This window comes from Acinonyx jubatus, chromosome B1 (genome assembly GCF_027475565.1).
Source record: "Acinonyx jubatus isolate Ajub_Pintada_27869175 chromosome B1, VMU_Ajub_asm_v1.0, whole genome shotgun sequence".
NCBI classification, from domain to species: domain Eukaryota; kingdom Metazoa; phylum Chordata; class Mammalia; order Carnivora; family Felidae; genus Acinonyx; species Acinonyx jubatus.
Window position 1 is genome coordinate 156,928,401 of NC_069382.1, and position 18,256 is coordinate 156,946,656.

Sequence of the window (18,256 nt, forward strand, 5' to 3'; positions counted from 1 at the left end):
TCTTGATATTTGCCTAAAATCATGGGAAATTTGGAGGTGAAATGCTTGAACAGCTAATAGTGGTATCTATTAGCAGTCCCTAGGGTTCAGCCCAGGAGGTTGAAACACCATGAACAGGACTATTGACTGAAGACCAGAGGATTCTAATAGGTTGAGTCAATTCTACAAGAAGGTGTGATTATTAGCACTGAGACAAACTTGGAGTGGCTTAGGGGGTCTTGTTCTATCTACATCTTATTATATTTAAAGACCTTTGATCTAAGTCATTATGGATTTGGAAGGAGAGGAAGAAAGACACTGCTGTTCCTCCCCAACTCCACCTCTTTCTCTTTCATTTACCCAGAGTCAGCTGTACTGACTGTCATAATTCTACCTAGAAGCTCTAAAGGGCATTGAAGATGAAATAATATAGTACTCTTGGGTGCACTTGGCAGCACACTGACCAAAATGTAGGGCTGTTTTGAAGGGCCCATTTCTGTGCTTGAAGTTGTAAAAGATTTCAGAAAACTCAGCTGAGGTCTGAATGCGTTATAACCCCACTCTGCTGTAATACACAGAATTGGGTTATTATGCTAGTAACCATGCCAAAAACAATATAAAGTTCACACACTTAACCTCTGCCCAGGAGAAGCTTTATTTTTATTATTTTTAATTTTAAAACTACTTGAGATTCTAAAATCACTGCAAATGTGGTATGAAGAACTTTTGTTTTCCTGGACCTCTGGAGGCAAGTGTCTGGCACGGTGCTCTCATCCCCAACCCAGGTGGACAATGGAGGCTCAAAGGCTTTGTTCTTGGACATGTAAAAAGACGTGTGCGGGAGACCTCAGAAGCAAGTGGAAGAACCGCTAAGGGCAGTTTAAGGGCCAATGAGTGTCTAATTGTCACTGTTACCCTGGTTTGACCTCCAGCCTGTTGTAATATGATTGACATCTATAAATGGTCTCCAACTGAAGTCCTCTGCAATTCCACTTCCTCTCAAACCCTGCACTAACTTTAAAGTAGTTAATTTGCCAGCTCAGAAACTCCCAGTGGTTCTCTTTTGCTAAAATCTTATGAGATGAAGCTGCTACGTTACTGGCCCACAAAGCTCTGCATGACAGGGCTCCAAACTTCTCTGGCTCTATGATGGAGGGCATGTAGTGGAGGGAGTTTGTGCTCAGACTCCATGTGTGAGTCTGCCTACCACTGAAACCCGGTTCTATCCCTTACCAGCTGTGTGGCCTTCGGCAAGTCACTAAATCTCTACGTGTCTCAGTTCCCCTATCTGTAAATGGGGATGATAACAGGACCACCCTCACGAAGCTACTGTTAGGATTAAATGAGTTATAGTATGTAAAGCACTGAGAACAGTGTAAGCATTTACATAAGTGTTACCCATTACTATCAAATGTTACCCTACTTCCAGCATCCTGTAAGACAAACCACTCGGTTCCCCAAATACCCTCTCTGGGCTCTATCATTGCATAGGCTCTTCCTCTCCATGGACTGCCCAATGCCAATCTCTTGGTTCAGGCCCTACTCATCCTTCAAGGTCCAGCTCAAATCTTACCAACACCCCCCCCCCCCCCCTACACACAGCCTCTCTTGCTTCCTGGAAAAAAGGCCTGTGCACACATCTCTTACTGTTTTATATTATGGTTCCTATAATCATGCCTTAAATAAGAGAGAAAATAAAAGTGCTGTGCATATTATAAAGTGCTACACAAATATGATTCCAGCACTAATGGGATCATTTTATCTCCACTACAGTACTTGGAGCTGCATGAGGGCAGGGATCACATCTGTTACCTTTGTTTCTCCCACAGTGCTTCATACAATATAATATGTGAGTAAAGTTTTTCAATGGAAGAGTGAATGACTAATACTGTAGAATAGTTACTCAGATGGGTTTTCCAGGGAAAGGTCACTGAGGGAATGGAGAGCCTGAGGCAAATGTGTTGATGGGGGGGGTAGGGGGGTGGGGGGGGTGGAAATATTTTCAGACCATGCGCATTTCAGGTATGGCAGGCCTGTGCCAGAGGCCATTGTGGGAGACTCTGAGAAGCCAGCTGGTGGGCAAGTCAGGAGGATGTTCAGCATCTTTAAAGACTTCTTCTGGGGACTTCTTTTTAATTCAAACCAGGGAAGTGTTCCAGGCTTTGCTTCCTACCTTCTGTGTCACACCCTCCCCCCCACCCCACCTAGTTTTCCTGGTTTCATTCTGTGTCTTCACACAGAAATTGACCTTGTCATGCTCAACCAAAAGAAAATCTACTTAGAAGAACAGTGGGGGATCAAAGAACAAAGGAAACTGGGACCAAAGCTTGGAAAAAGACAGGAGTTAGAACTGTAGCGGTCTGGGCATCAGAAACCACAGCGGCTGCCATGCCACAGGAAGAGCTTGGTTACGGGCTGCCACCATAGTTGTGTCTCATCCATCCTTGAGCACCTGCCAAGTCCAAGCCCAGGAGAGAAAATCCAACTGGCTGGTGGGGGGGGGGGGGGGTCACATGCTCATGCCAGGCTGCAGTTGGGGGAAAGTGGAGGATCTGGCCTTTTTGGCTTCTGTCATAGAGGCAGATACTGTGTCCTATTAGAGGTATACACAGAGAGGCAAACTTGATAACTTGGGGAAAAAAATAGGCAAAAACTGTTGGGAAGGGAAACTAAATGCTGACAGTTAAGTACCAAAAACAACCACCACACCGTATTTCTCATTCTGTATCTTGATTCTCCTTTCCAACCTAGCCCACCTGGATGGATAACTTTTCTGAAAAGCACTATGGTGTTTTGATTCTGCTTCTCTTGCAAGAGGCTGACTTTTCTTTCTTGGTGACGTGTGCTGTGCCTGAGAGCCAAGGATGCCATTCCCCATGCTACTGGGATGCCCAAGCCCAGGTCCAGGGCCCTGTGCCCATGCTTATTGGCAGAAGCAGTAGAGATCAGACAGAGGGTACATGACGGGACTGTGGCCTGGAACTCAGGGCACCAGAAGCAGAGTCACAGTAGAAAGAGAAGGTGAGAAGGAAAGCAAAACAAAGTTAGCCCTGTAGTCATGCCATTCCATCCCTCACCCATATGCACTTAGTGCTGAGGATTCTGAAGAGGAGTCAGGAAGGGTCACCTCCATTTTAAGTTCTGTTGACTGGAACTACTGTCTGTAGCAGGGTCTGGTGTGGAAGGAACAAAAAAAAGTGAGAGAGAGTATCATGGAGGAGGTGTTTCTGGGAAAGCTCTTCTCATTCACAAAACATGACAGAAGACAGGGAAGGTCCCCTTTCTGTCTCCCGCCTTTGTTGCCTGCATATAACAGGTGACACCTGACAGCCATTTGGGGGCTATGAAGGGACAAACCTGGGGACAAGAGACTACTCCCTGAGGAAGAGCAAAAAAAGAATCAGACCAGTTCTTGATGCCTTTGCTGAGTTACTTCATTAATGGACTTTGAAACTTGACAAGTCCTCCAGACTTTCAGGTACATCAGGTACTATATTTCATTACTGTTGAAGATACTAGTTGTGTTAGAAATAATCCTAACCTGATACAGCCTTCTAGCCACTACTCTACACACCAGGCACATTCTAAGATGCCACTGACATCATCTAACCTTGGAGTATGAGCCCACAGAGGGAAATTCTCCCCACACACAAAAGGAGAGGGCTTTCTGCAGCTGCACAGTTAACACATGTCTTGGGCCAGCCCTCCTATTCCTATCCTTTGTCTTTTTTGGACAAGCATCATGTAATTTGGGACCACAGATATTGGGTAATTACCATAGCAATGATTAGGGATTCACTTCAGGAATAAGGAAATATAATTATAGTCTCATTGCAGCTTGTTTCCATGACAACAGGGGCATTTGCAATTGATCAGCAGTTTTCTTCTAAACAGATCCGTGAGTCTCATTCAAATGAAATGCTAAAGAGCAATTAAGTATCCTCATCAAACAAACTAGAGTTGCTGGAAGAGACTGGAGTCAATATATTTTGTGTGGCATCATGGAAGCTCATCCCAGACTTCGGTATTCTATGAAAATATATGGTACCCAATAGGCTATGGAGCCTAATTATTACAACAGAAACAGGACAGTTCAAAAAAATTCAAGGAAGAGGAGGGAATTTGGGGATCTTAAATGCATGCACTCTTAGAACTAGAAATCAAAGATCACTTACTCCAGTCCCTAAGCTTAGTCCTGTGTCTCCATCACATAGGATGAGCAATTGTCTAACCTGCCGGGAGAATTCTGCAAGGACTCCACGAGTTTGCATGCTGTCTGTTCCACTCCTCAGTTGCTCCACCTGGACAAAGATCTTTTCATAAACCTCTCTACTCATCATCTGAATCAACTGAGTTTTGGTCTATGCTCTGGAAATAGAAAACTAGTATCCACGTCCTCTTTATATCAGTAATAACATTACCCTGCATTTGTAAAGTGCTATTTTATAGCAGGTAGTATAATGTCACATGCATTTTTTTGGTCCTCATAATAAGTGGGGAAAGAGCGTGGAGAGAGCATATCCATTTAACAGATGAAGGGCCTGGCTTGGGTCAGATCACACAGCTCACGAGTGAAAGCAGCTGCATGCACATGAGACTCTGGCTCCTGATCTGTTGCTCTCCCACACAGTGTATCATCAACCTTCATCCCCTCTAAACTTACTCAGTCCAGCTCCATTAGTTTTCCTGCTTTGTTCCTAAATTTCATTGAGTGGTTCTGTATATCTTTTCTAGTCCCAATTCAATCAGCACATCGCAGGTTCGTATGGGTAGAGGATAAATGATCAAGTAGTCTAAGTCTTTTCTGACTTGACCTTCTGAAAAGCAGCAAGGCCAAGTGACCCAAGGTACAACATGGGTAATCAGGGAGCCTGAACTCCACTGTCATTTCACTGGTGACATGTCTCACTATGCTGTCACCATGTACAGTGATACTCTGTACCATGGTGGGAAACTGAAGGATGAATCAGCTAAACGTTGACTTGTACAGTGGGAAGAGTCGGTATGGCAAAAAAGAGCAGTATTTGTACATTTAGTAAATGAATAATCTGAATGCCTGCTATGGCCCAGGCAAAATTCTAAAGCCTGGAAATACAATGGGTACCCTACAGGCCTACCTTTGTGGGAAGGTAAAGGAAACTGAGAACAATGGCAGGGAGGCCTGATCTACGCTAAGGGGGTCAGAGTAGGCTTATTCCCTGAGGAAGGCACATTTGTGCAGAAAAGTGAAGGATAAAGAGGAATTAGCGTGCTTGTAAGAGTGCCTGCTTACACCCTCAAGCAAGCGGAGATAGGGTGGGGTTGTTCAAGAGGAAAGGATTACCACATGCAAAATCAGCTGACTGGAATTCTAATCACATCTCTAACATGAACAGCACTGTACTGTGATCTCTTTAAGCCTCAGTGTCCCCATTTCTAAAGTGAAGGTATTGGATCAGGACTAAAAAATTACCTTAGATTTTAACACCGGTGTGTGTGTGTGTGTGTGTGTGTGTGTGTGTGTGTGTCTACTGAATAAGGGCATCATGTAAGTAGAGAGTAGGATTGATATCTCCTTTTGTGTGTATGTGTGAGCAGGGCTGCATGGGGTCAACCATAGGCAATTTTTTCTTCTCTTTATAGTCCAGAGGTCTTTTTTTAAAAAACATCTATCATGCCATGAATTCATACAAACAGATTCCAGCAGCTCAGGCTCCTCTCCACTGGCTCTAACAAAGTGTGCTTCTCTGGGTGGAGCAGGCTGGCACCTGAATCCAAGTATCTTTCTCTTTCACTTCCTTTTTCTGATCATTTTCCCCTCACATGTTTCTAGGAGCTATCTTGGTTCTTAGAGTGCTTAATATGCTCAACATACATACATGAATTCTCCTGGCAAGAATCTTGTGCAACAGGACCAACAGCATTCTGGGTAATATTATAGACCCTTCCAGTCTTGTCACAGTAACATCTGTGGGGCATTTTCTTTTGATAGTGCCCAATTCCCTTGATGTCTATAATAACACTTTTCTTACAGATTCACATGTATGTGGCCAAATAACAACTCTATGTTTCCTACAAGACACAGGCAACTATTTTTAAACAGGCAGTCTCAGACATAACCTGTATTTTTTCCCTCATGTCCTCTCTCCCTTCAAGCTGAACACCTCCCTCAATGAAGGGGCTCAACACCCTCAAGCAAATGTGTGCAGCTGCTTCTCCTTCCAAGCCAGCCTGCTGTAGCCTGCAGTGATGTCCTACTTCATAATTATCCCTTTCTGTTCCGCTCCAAATTTCTACCTCCTACTTTAGGGATTTAGGAGAGGAGAATAAGCCCTGAATCTCTCCTGCCTATACAAACTTATCACCTCAGCCAGGTAGGACTTCAACAATGCCACATTCACTACTTTAAAAAAATACATTTACTGAGATATAATTCATATACCCTAAAATTTCATTCATTCAAAGGGTACATTTCAATGATTTTTAGTATATTCTAAGAATTGGGCTACTATCATCACCACCTAAGTTTAGTTTTTATCATCCCAAAAAGAAACCCCACGCTCATTAACAGTCACCCGCCACCCTACCCCATGCCTGGCAACCACAAATCTTTCTGTCTCAATGAATTTGCCTATTTGAGACATTCATATAAATATAATCATACACTAGGTGGTATTTTCTAACTTCCTTCTTTCACTTAGCATAGTGTTTTCAAAGTTTATCCATGTCATACCATGTATCAGTATTTCAAATATTCCATTGCATGGATATATAACACATTGTATTTATCCATCCTTTTTTTTCAAAGTAGGCTCCACACCCAACATGGTACTTGAACTCACAACCCCAAGATCAAAAATCACGTACTCTACTGACTAAGCCAGACAGGCACCCCTATCCATTCATTTTTTGATGGACTTTTGGACTGCTTCAACATTTTGACTACTATGAATAATGCGGCTATGAACATTTGTGTACAGGTTTTTGTGCAGACATGTGTTTTCATTTCTCTTGGGTTATATACCTGGGATTAGAACTGCTGGGTCATATGGCAACTCTATGATTAACATTTTGATGAACCATCAAACTATGGCTATACCATTTTACATTACCATCAACTCTGTATTAGGGTCTAAATTTCTCTACATTCTCACCAACACATGTTATTGTATGTATGTATGTATTTATTTATTTACTTTTTATAGCCTTCCTAATGGTTGTGAAGTTCTATGTTATTGTGGTTTTGATTTGCATTTCCCTGATAACTAATGATGTTAAGCAAGTATGTTTTCATAATGAACCTTGTAATATTTTCTTTGGAGACATGTCTATTCAAATAATTTATCCATTAAAAATTTTTTTGGTCATCTTATTACTGAGTTATAAGAGTTCTTTACCTATTCTGAATATAACTCCCTTATCAGATGTATGGTTTGCAAATGTTTTCTTCCATTCTGTGAATTGTCTTTTCATTTTCTTCATGGTGTTGTTTGTAATGCAAAAGTTAATTTTGATGAAGTCCAATTTACCAATTTTTTCTTTTGTCACCTGTGCTTTTGGCACCTAAGAAATCATTATCCAACCATGAAGGTATATTCCTTTGTTTTTATCTAAGAATTTGACAGTTTTTTAAAAATTTTTATTTATTTTTTTAATGTTTATTCATCTTCGAGAGAGACAGACAGACAGAGCATGAGTGGGGCAGGAGCAGAGAGAAAGCGGGAGACACAGAATCTGAAGCAGGCTCCAGGCTCTGAGCTGTCAGTACAGAGCCCGACGCGGGGCTTGAACCCACGAACCGTGAGATCATGACCTGAGTCGAAGTCGGAAGCTCAACCGACTGAGCCACCCAGGCGCCCCAAGAATTTTACAGTTTTAACTTTTACATTTAGGTCTGTAATCCATTTTGGATTGGCTTGTGAATGGTATAAGAAAGGAGTCCAGGGTGACTGGGTGGCATCTGACTTCAGCTCAGGTCATGATCTTGCAATTAGTGGGTTCGAGCCCTGCATCGGGCTCTGTGCCCACAGCTTGGAGCCTGGAGCCTGCTTCCGATTCTGTGTCTCACTCTCTCTCTGCCCCTCCCCCACTCACTCTCTGTCTCTCAAAAATGAATAAACATTTAAAAAAAATAAAAAAAAAAAGAAAGGAGTCCAAATTCATTCTTTGGCATATTGTTATTCAACTGTCCCAGCACCATTTGTAGAAAAAGACTATTCTTTACCCATTGAATTGCTTGGCACACATAGTGACAATCAGTTGACTACAAATGTGAGGGTTTATATTTGTACTCTCATTTAAATTCCATTAATCTACATCTATCCTTATGCCAGTACCACACTATTTAGGTTACTGTAGCTTTGTAGTAAATTTTTTTTGAATTTTTAAATTTTATTTAAATCTAAGTTAGTTAACATATAGTGCAATAATGATTTCAGGAGTAGAATTTAGTGATTCATCATTTACATATAACACCCAGTGCTCATCCCAACAAGTGCCCTCCTTCATGCCCATCATCCATTTAGCCCATCCTCCACCCACCTCCCCTCCAGCAACCTCAGTTTGTTCTCTATATTAAAGAGTCTCTTATGGTTTGTCTCCCTCTATGTTTTTATCTTATTTTTCCTTCCCTTCCCCTATGTTCATCTGTTGCGTTTCTTAAATTCCACATGAGTGAAATCATGTGATATTTGTCTTTCTCTGACTTATCCTGCTTATTAGCATAACACACTCTAGTTCCATCCATGTTGTTGCAAGTGGCAAAGTTTCATTCTTTTCGATCGCCAAGTAATATTCCATTGTGTGTGTGTGTGTGTGTATACACACACACACACCCCATATCTTCTTTATCCGCTCATCAGTCAATGGATATTTGGTGCGCTTTATAGTAAGTTTTAAACTCGAGAAATGTGAGCCCTCCAAGACTATTTTGCTTATTCTGGATCCCTTGCATTCCCATATGAATTTTAGGACCTGCTTGCCAATTTCTGCAAAAAAAAGGCAGCTGGGAATTTGACAGGAATTGTACTGAACCTGTAGATCAATTCGGGGGCTATTGCCATCTTAACAATACTAAGTTTTCCAACCAATGAATGGTGATACCTTTCCATCTATTTAGATCTTTTTAAATTCTTTCAATGGTATGTTATCCTTTTTTCAGTGTACAAGTCTTTTGTTTATTTTTTATTTTATTTTTAATGTTTATTTATTCTTGAGAGAAAGAGAGAGAGAATGAGGGAGGGTAGGGCGGGGTGGGGGGAGACAGAGGATCCAAAGCAGGCTCTGCACTGTCAGCACAGAGCCTGGTGCAGGGATCGAACTCACGAACCGTGAGATCATGACCTGAGCTGAAGTCAGACATTTGACCAACTGAGCCACCCACGTGTCCCTATTTATTTATTTATTTATTTATTTTATTTTATTTTTTAAGTTTATTTCCTTTATAGTAATCTCTACACCCAGTGTGGGGTTCAAACTCATAACCCTGAGATCAAGAGTTGCATGCTCTTCTGACTGAGCTAGCCAGGCACCTTTGTATTTCTTTTATTAAATTTATTCCTAAGTATTTTATTTCTTTTGATGCTATTGTAAATGGAATTGTTTTCCTAGTTTCAGATTGTTCATTGCTAGCATACTGAGATACAAAAACTCCAATCTTATATCCCGCAGCCTTGTTTAATTTTGTGGATTCCTTGGGCTTTTTTATATATAAGATCATGGCATCTGCAAATAGTTTTGCTTCTTCCTTTCCAAGATCAATACCTTTTATTTATTTTTCTTGCCTAATTGCCCTAGCTATAATTTATAGTACAGTATTAAAAGCATATCCTTGTCTTGTTCCTGATCTTAATGGGAAACACAACCATTCTTTCACCATTGAGAATGGTATGAGCTGTGATATTTTTGGAGATGTCCTTCCTCAAGTTAAAGAAGTTCCCTTTTAGTTCTAGTTTTAAGAGTTTTTATGATAGTGTGTTGGATTTTGTCAAATGTTTTTTCTGCATCTATTGAGATGATCATGTGGTCTTTGTCCTTAATTTTATTAATATGGTATATTATATTTATTGATTTTGTATGATTAACTAACCTTGCACTTTTGGGATAAATCCTGCTTGATTATGGTGTATTATCCTTTTTGTATGTTGTTGGATTCAGTATTTTGTTGTATTTTGTTGAGGATTTTTATTTCTATATTCATAAGGGAAATTGGTCTGTAGTTTTCTTTTTTGTGATGGTTATGCCGTCTGTGTTATTAGGGTAACACTGGCCACATACAGTGACTTGGAAAGTTCCCTCCTATTCTATTTGCCACATTCATTCTTGCATGTAAGTCTGCTCATGCCATTCCAGATCTGAAAGTTTTATGCCTTGCCCATCAGCCATTCTGTGTCCTGCCCATCATCTGGAGCCAGTCCAAGGCTTCCTCATGCCTGAACCCTTTTTTGACTGCTATAGTCCCAGAGTGAGCCCGCCCTCATGGAAGCTCCTTTGGTTCTCAATGTGCCTACAGCTGGCACTTACTATAAGGAGCTGTAGCTGAGATAATATAGTAAATGCTGGGTGTGAGGTAGAAACTGGAAGCAGGACAAGTGGGGAGGAATCCTAGGAGCAGCAGAGCCTCAGTAAGGCAGCAAAGGCAGGAAGACACCTGAGCCTGGTGACCCAGGACTAGTAGAATTCAGGGCCATGTGACTCACTCCCTGGTAAGGCTACAGCTTCTTCAGAGTTAGAATGGGTGGTTAAGAATGCCCTCTTTCCTGCTTAATTACTGGCTCAGCAACTTACCAGCAAGTCACTCTCCAGCCTTAGTTTTCTTCCCTTTGAAGTGGGGATAGTGTCAGGAACAAGACAAGAATGTCCATGCTCACCACTTTTATTCCACATAGTACTGAAAGTCCCAGCCAGAGCAATTAGGCAAGAAAAAGAAAGAAAAGGCATTCAAATTGGAAAGGAAGAAGTAAAACTGTCAGTCACTATTTGTGGACAGGACTTTATATATGGAAAACCCTAAAGATATCACCAAAAAACTGTTAGAACAAATAAATGAATTCAGTAAAGTTGCAGGATACAAAATCAATACACCAAAATCTGTTGCATTTTTATATACTAACAATGAACTATCAAAAAGAGAATTAAGAAAACAATCCCATTTACAATTGCATTAAAAACATAGCCAGGAATAAGTTTAACCAAGGGGGTGAAAGACCTGTACACTGAAAATTGTAAGATATTGATAAAAGAAACTGAAGAAGACACAAATGGAAAGATATTCTGTGCTCACTAATTGAAAGGACTGTTAAAATGTTGTTGTTAAAATGTCTATACTACCCAAACCTACAGATTCAATGCAATGCTTATCAAAATTCCAATGGCATTTTTCACAGAAATAGAACAAACATTCCTAAAAGTTGTATGGAGCCACAAAAGAGCCTGAAGAGCCAAAACAATCCTGAGAAACAAGAACAAAATTGGAGGTAACACAAACCCTGATTTCAAACTACACTATAAAGCTACAGTAATCAAACCATGGAATGTTTTGGAATATATGGAACCAGCATAAAAAAGAGACATAGTGACCAATAGTACAGAATATAAAGCCCAGAAATAAACACCTACATAAATGGTCACTTAATTTATAACAAAGGAGGCAAGAATATACAGTAGGGGAAGGACAGTTTCTTCAATAAATGGTGCAGGGAAAACTGGACAGCCATGTGCAATGGCTGAAATAAGACCACTATCTTACACCATGTACAAAAATAATTTAAAATGGATTCAAGACTTGAGTGGAAGACCTGAAACCATAAAACTAGAAGAAAACATTGGCAATAAGCTCGCTGACATCAGTCTTGGTGATTATTTTTTAGATCTGACTCCAAAGGCAAGGGCAACAAAAGCAAAAATAAACAAGCGGGACTATATCAAACTCAAAAGCTTCTGCACAGCAAAGGAAACCATCAAAAATACAAAAAGCCATCCTGCTAATTGGGAGAAGATATTTGCAAATCATATATCTGAAAAAGGGTTAATATCCAAAATATATAAAGAATTCATACAACCCAATAACAAAAAACACTCTGATGAAAAAATGGGAAGAAGATCAGAACATTTTTCCAAAAAAGACATAAAGATGGCCATGAGGCACATTAAAAAATGCTCACCAACACTAATCAGGGAAATGCAAATGAAAACCACAATGAGGTATCACCTCACACATATTACAATGGCCATCACCAAAAAGAAAAAACAAGTGTTGGCAGGGATTTAGAGGCAAGGGACCCTTGTGCACTGTTGGCCAAAATATAAATAGGTGTAGCCACTATGGAAAACAGTATGGAGGTTCCTGAAAAATTTAAAAATAGAACTACCATGTAATCTAGCAATTCCACTACTGGCATTTATCTGAAGAAAACAAAAACACTAATTTGAAAACATGTATGCACCCCTTGTTCACTGCTACATTATTTACACAAGGCAAGATATGGAAACAACCTAAGTGTCCATCAATGGATGAATAAAGAAGATGTTACACACACACACACACACACGCTGGAATACCACTCAGTCATAAAAAAGAATGAAATCTTGCCATTTGTGATACATGGATAAACCTTGAGGACATTATGCTAAGTCAGACAGAGAAAGACAAATACTGTATGATTCCACTTACAAGTGGAATCTAAAAACTAAAACAAATGAACATGTAAAACAAGACTAATAAATACAGAAATAGACTGATGGTTGCCAGAGGGGAGGAGGTTGAACAGTTGGTGAAATGGGTGAAGGGGGTCAAGAGATACAAATTTCCAGTTATAAAATAAATCATGGCAATGTAATACACAGCATGGTGACTACAGTTAACAATACTATCATTTTTACTGTATATATTGTTCTACATATTGTATTGTATATATTATTTATATCATATATTTGATCTTAAAATCTTAAAAATCTTTAAAGTTCTCATCACAAGAAAAAAATTTTTTTATACCCTTTGTATGGTGACAGATGGTAACCAGACTTATTTTGCAGTATATATAAATACTGAATCATTATGTTGTACATCTGAAACTAATATGATATATGTCAATTATATCTCAATTTTTGAAAATAAGAAATGGGGATAATAATGTCAACCTCGGAGTGTGTGAACATTATATGAGTTCAACTATGCAAAACCACATTGCATTAAGTTCAATAAGTGGTAGCTTTAATATATGCCAATGGATATTCTCTGTGAAAAAAAGATTTGTGGTTAAAGGAGTCTTGGAAATGTTCCATAATACATCCCCCTTCTCAGAAATTCCCAGGGCACATTAGCATAGTAAAAGCTCTGAAAAGTCCTATGTAAAGGATCCTATTTGTTTTGGCCCAGAATTTCCCCAACCTATTTTTTTTTCTTTTTTTGCCAAGCTGACCCTCTCCCCCTTTTTAAATTTAACACATTTTGGGAAACACAATTTTAGTTGCATTTAATTAATAAAGGAAGTCACATTAAATTGTTAAAAACTGAACATGTTTTACTATTTTGCTTTCCCCACAGGCATGTATAATTTAAAAGCAGTAGCCTAGGAGAAATAAAGGCTTCTAACCTAGAGAAAGAACAGTATGCGTTAAAAGCCCAAAGGAAATGAGAAATTTCAGGCAGAAGGAGCAGATCAATAATGAGCTATTTTTGGCCATGGAGACATTTCTAGAATTACAGATTCTTGGAGTTTGACAGCATGTTAAAGTTCAACTCCTTTAAATTCCCACCCACTGCAGAATTTCCCCTTCATCAGTCCAAACTCCTTCTGGCACATACCCAGCCTCCCCAGTTTTAGGCAGCCCTAGTATTTAGGAAATTCTCCCTCACACTGGGCTGAAATCTGCCTCCTTGGAACCTCCACCCAAGACCATGCTAACAGAATTTTGAGTTTTGTGTTTTAGTGAGAGCTGGAGATAGCAAATAAAATGCACAGAAATTCTGTGAATCATTACACAATCTAAAGTAACATGATTATTGAGCAGTAAACTGAAAATAAAAAATTATAGGAAATATATTATACTTCCATTAAAAAAAGAAGTGTTGGAAACAATATCTTTAATTTTCTCCATCTGTAAATAGGGCAAATATTCAGAAATTCAGCTATACTGTAAGCAATGAATGTAGTATTTACTTTGCAGGTGGAATTATTTTGCAACTGTCAATTTCTGAGAAGAAAAGGGGAATGTGTATTTTAAATAATTCCTGTTTTCTTGTCTTTTTAATTTAAAAATAGTTAAAGAGACATTTAAAAAATTTTTTCATCCAAAGCTTATCCCTCCCAATTCCTTTATTATAAAAACAAGTGCTAAATAATTAAAATATAGTGTATGTCTCATAAATATAGGTTTATTAACAAAAACCAATAATAAGAACAGGTGGCATTACCTTTATTTTATAGAAGTGCAGGTGTTTGAATCAATATGAAATTCCAAGGCTTTGTATAACTTAAAATCTAAGGAAAACTCCAAGGGGGTAGACAGAATAGAACTTAAATGGGAAGAGAACCACCAGGATCCAGGCTCTTCTAAGAGTCTAAAATCATTCAGTAAGAAATCAGGGACTTGGCAAAACCATAAAAAAGGACAGCCTGTGTTTTCACAGAACAGTCCTTCTAAAGGAGAACCTTCTAGACTCCACCTCATTTTGCATTAAACTACTAGTTGGTCACATTTTAGTATCTGTTACCTCATTCTGATACTGTGAGGCAGAAACAGTTCACATTCCAATTTTCCACTGAAGAAACTGAAGTAAAATCAAAACATTTATACTGAACAATACTCAAGCATACCTTAGTACATAATGACATCCCAACCTCTGGATGGGCTTAGTGCTACCTGTGTTCTCCTTCCAGTGAAATCATTTCCTATAGTTAAATTCGATAGTATTCTTACTAAAGATAATGGAAGACAAATAACAGGCCTGTTGAGGAAGAGAGTCAATATCAGTTAGGACCCAGTAATGCTGTCACCGAGCACTGCAAAGCTTAATGTGCCACTGCTTGCCTAAGGATTCTGCATGTAAGTTGTGCTCAACTGGAGTGTCTATTAGAATTTACTTACTGACATACATCCCACAGGATGTTTTTGTTCTTGTCCTTGAATCACAGTAAAAATATCACAGATTACCTCATCTATTCCTTCCACATGTATTACGGCAAGTTGTGCCGTGCCAGGCATTCATAGGAAACAGTTTTTGAGCACCTAATACGAGGCTGAATAAAACCTGGTCCCTGACTTCATGGAACTGGCAGTCAAATGAGACAGACAAGCAAATCAATAATTTCCATAGAAAGTGACAAGTTCTTTGCTGGAGCCAGGTGCATGATGCTAGGGGAATGCCGGCAAGGGCAAACAAATCAGATCAGGGAGTGGGAAAAGGCTTCTCAGAGGAGCTGACTTCTAAGCTGTCAGTAGCAGAGTTTAATCATCTCTGACTCTAACTTCAATTCCCAGCACTCAGGTGAGAAACTACTTCCGACCCTGCTTTTCTGAGTTCTTGACACAGTCATGGCCAGATTTAGTACCTGTGCTCTAAGAAGCAAAGGGGGGTGAGGGCGGGGAAGAAGAATAAGGAGGGAGAGAAAGAGAAAGGGGAGGGGCAAGGAGAGGTGGGGGAAAGATGTAGAGAGAAACACAGAAAACAAAGAGCAGAAGCCAAAGCTCTACGACTTACAGACTCCAGAAGTCGCTAGAGATTGCCAGAGGTAGAAAGGGTGACCACTTTGTGCCTGAGCAGTCTATGTTCTCAACATGGATATACAATCTAATCTGTAACCACCCTGTCTCTTCGTCTAGCAACAGGGCATGGGAATGCAGTCTCCTTCTATCCAGATTAATTTACTGAGCCAAACCAGCAGGGTGCTGCCTCTATCACTAGTGAAGGCAGCAAAATGAAGGCACAGATCCCTGTGCTTTCCCAGAAAATGAGGCCAGACTCGTTGCCAATTCCCCATGGTGACATCTCCACACAGAATGCACAAAGTACCCCAAGCCTTCCATCTTCCCAGAGATGCAACACATCTGTGACTCTACCCTTGCCTCCTTTGGGATCCCATTCCCCACACTGGAACTCTGCTAAAATCTGGGGGGGGGGAAAGTATGGATTATTACCTTAGATTGTCTTCCAGGGTCTCCTCATCTGAAGAGAAGGTCCCATTGCTGACACTCCGGGGAGAGTGACTCTTACTCCCTGCTGACGCCTCCTGGGACAACAAAGTGTCTTTCTTTTTCCTTTTACCAAACAACTTCTTAAAAGGCTGGAATTTACCTCCTTTCTTCTTGTCTGTGGATTACAAGATGAACACACACTGCAGTTTGACAGGGCTGCACTTCTGAGCCTGAGAGCAAATTACAACTGAGCTGCCTCTGGCCAAGGGAGAAGGGGCAAAGGGCAGCCATCAGAGTGAATGAGCGACCAAGCCCTGTGCCAGGAATGACACGGCCAGCCCCAGTCCGGGCACAGTCAGGCAGAGGCAAGCCAAGGGCACAGTAAGTCTCCTGTCACCAGGCTCCCAAGAAGCACCTGGGATGACACAGAGGGGTTCCGAGGCTCACAGTGGCCTCAGAGCACCCCTTTGCACATGCCACACAACAGTGGTGCCTGCTCTCTTTAATAGGCAGATGGCCAGGGGCTCCTGGGAGGCTCAGTGGGTTAAGCATCCAACTCTTGATCAGGTGGTGATCTCATGGCCATGAGATCAAGCTCCAAGTCAGGCTCCACACTGAGCAAGGAGCCTGCTTGGGATTCTCTCTCTCTCTCTCTCTCTCTCTCTCTCTCTCTCTCTCTCTCCCTCTCTCTGCCCCTCCCCACTCGTTCTAAAAATTAAAAAAAAAAAAATAATTAAAAACAAAAAACAAGCAGGTGGCCAGTGCCCTTCTCCACAGAAGAAGCTGAGAACACATGTTAAGTCAGACAGGTGCTCAAAAAATTTCATACACCTTTATATATATAACTTTCTATTTATGTGTGTGTATCTACACACACACACACACACACACACACACACACACATATTCTCCACTGAGAATCACCCTGTTTTAGCCTTTGTTAGAGACAGAAAATAACTGCCAACTCTTGGCATCAGCTTTGCCCCAATTCCCTCCAACCCTATATATTTCCAATTTATTTCTCCCGTCTCCTCTCAGAATCTTCTATGAAGAGCCCCAAAGGAGTTGCTATGAACATCTTTCCATATATTACTTCATTCAGTCAGGACCCAGGCTCAGTGCCAGCATTACTGACAGATATTTTAGGTAATACCTTTCAAGTTCTGCTCCTTCAATTACAAATTCATCCATTATCACTCCACTCCCACCTCAGGAAAAAAAGTGTGTACCACCCCATACCAGAAGAAGCATCTTCTCAGATCCTTCCTTTTCTTTAAGAAGCTTAAAGAGCCACTTACTCAGGGTCAGACAATCTTTTTTTAAGTTAACCCTTTTTATGCATCACTGCTTTAAAAACTTTCTAAATATTAATTCAGCTAATCCTCACAATGACACTATGAGGTAGATATTATTAACATCCCCATTTTACAGGTGAGGAGTCTGAGGCACAGAGAGATGAAATAACTTGTCAACATCATGGGAAATATATCTTAAGTTGGAGTCAGGAGCTCTGAGGGAAAAGAAAATACAAAAGCTCACAATGTTTATTAAGAAATACCTGCACACTGGGGCGCCTGGGTGGCGCAGTCGGTTAAGCGTCCGACTTCAGCTCAGGTCACGATCTCACGGTCCGTGAGTTCGAGCCCTGCGTCAGGCTCTGGGCTGATGGCTCAGAGCCTGGAGCCTGTTTCCGATTCTGTGTCTCCCTCTCTCTCTGCCCCTCCCCTGTTCCTGCTCTGTCTCTCTCTGTCCCAAAAATAAATAAACGTTGAAAAAAAAATTAAAAAAAAAAAAAAGAAATACCTGCACAAAACACACAGGTATGAGTCCCCATCTGAGTATTAGAGCCCCCAGACCTCTTCGGGCCATAGTCTACAGAGAAATCTGGGCAAAAAACGAGGTTAAAGATGTGCAAGGTAAGGTAACCATCTCATTTCCTCTGGTGATCTTCAGTTCTGATCTTTCTGAAAGAAAGTCTGAAGTGAGGAAAAAGTGGCTTAAACCACTTTGCCTTAAGCTGTAAGACACTGAGATAGAGAGAATAGTTACCAATCACAAAAGGACAACAGTCTGGGATCCTTAATATAGGTGCAAATGCCTTCAAACTTCAGTGGTCTCTGAAATAACAATATCACGTTTAAAAGGAAAGGAGACTTGTTATATC

At 40.5% G+C, this 18,256-nt stretch overlaps 1 protein-coding gene across 5 annotated transcripts in view; it reads right to left on the bottom strand.

Annotated features, from left to right (window-relative positions):
* The window catches only part of CRACD (capping protein inhibiting regulator of actin dynamics), a 277,503-nt gene that overhangs the window by 46,099 nt on the left and 213,148 nt on the right, over nt 1-18,256 (bottom strand). For 4 of the 5 annotated variants that reach the window (XM_027057177.2, XM_053217326.1, XM_053217327.1 and 1 more), the window contains one exon: nt 16,096-16,267. Coding sequence is in view for 2 of the 5 variants with exons in the window: in XM_053217326.1 (XP_053073301.1) it covers nt 16,096-16,267 (172 nt within the window). In the remaining 3 variants the exon portion in view is untranslated. Of the gene's footprint in view, nt 1-16,095; nt 16,268-18,256 lie in introns of those variants that run through there. The other variant, XM_053217330.1, reaches the window with a different exon arrangement.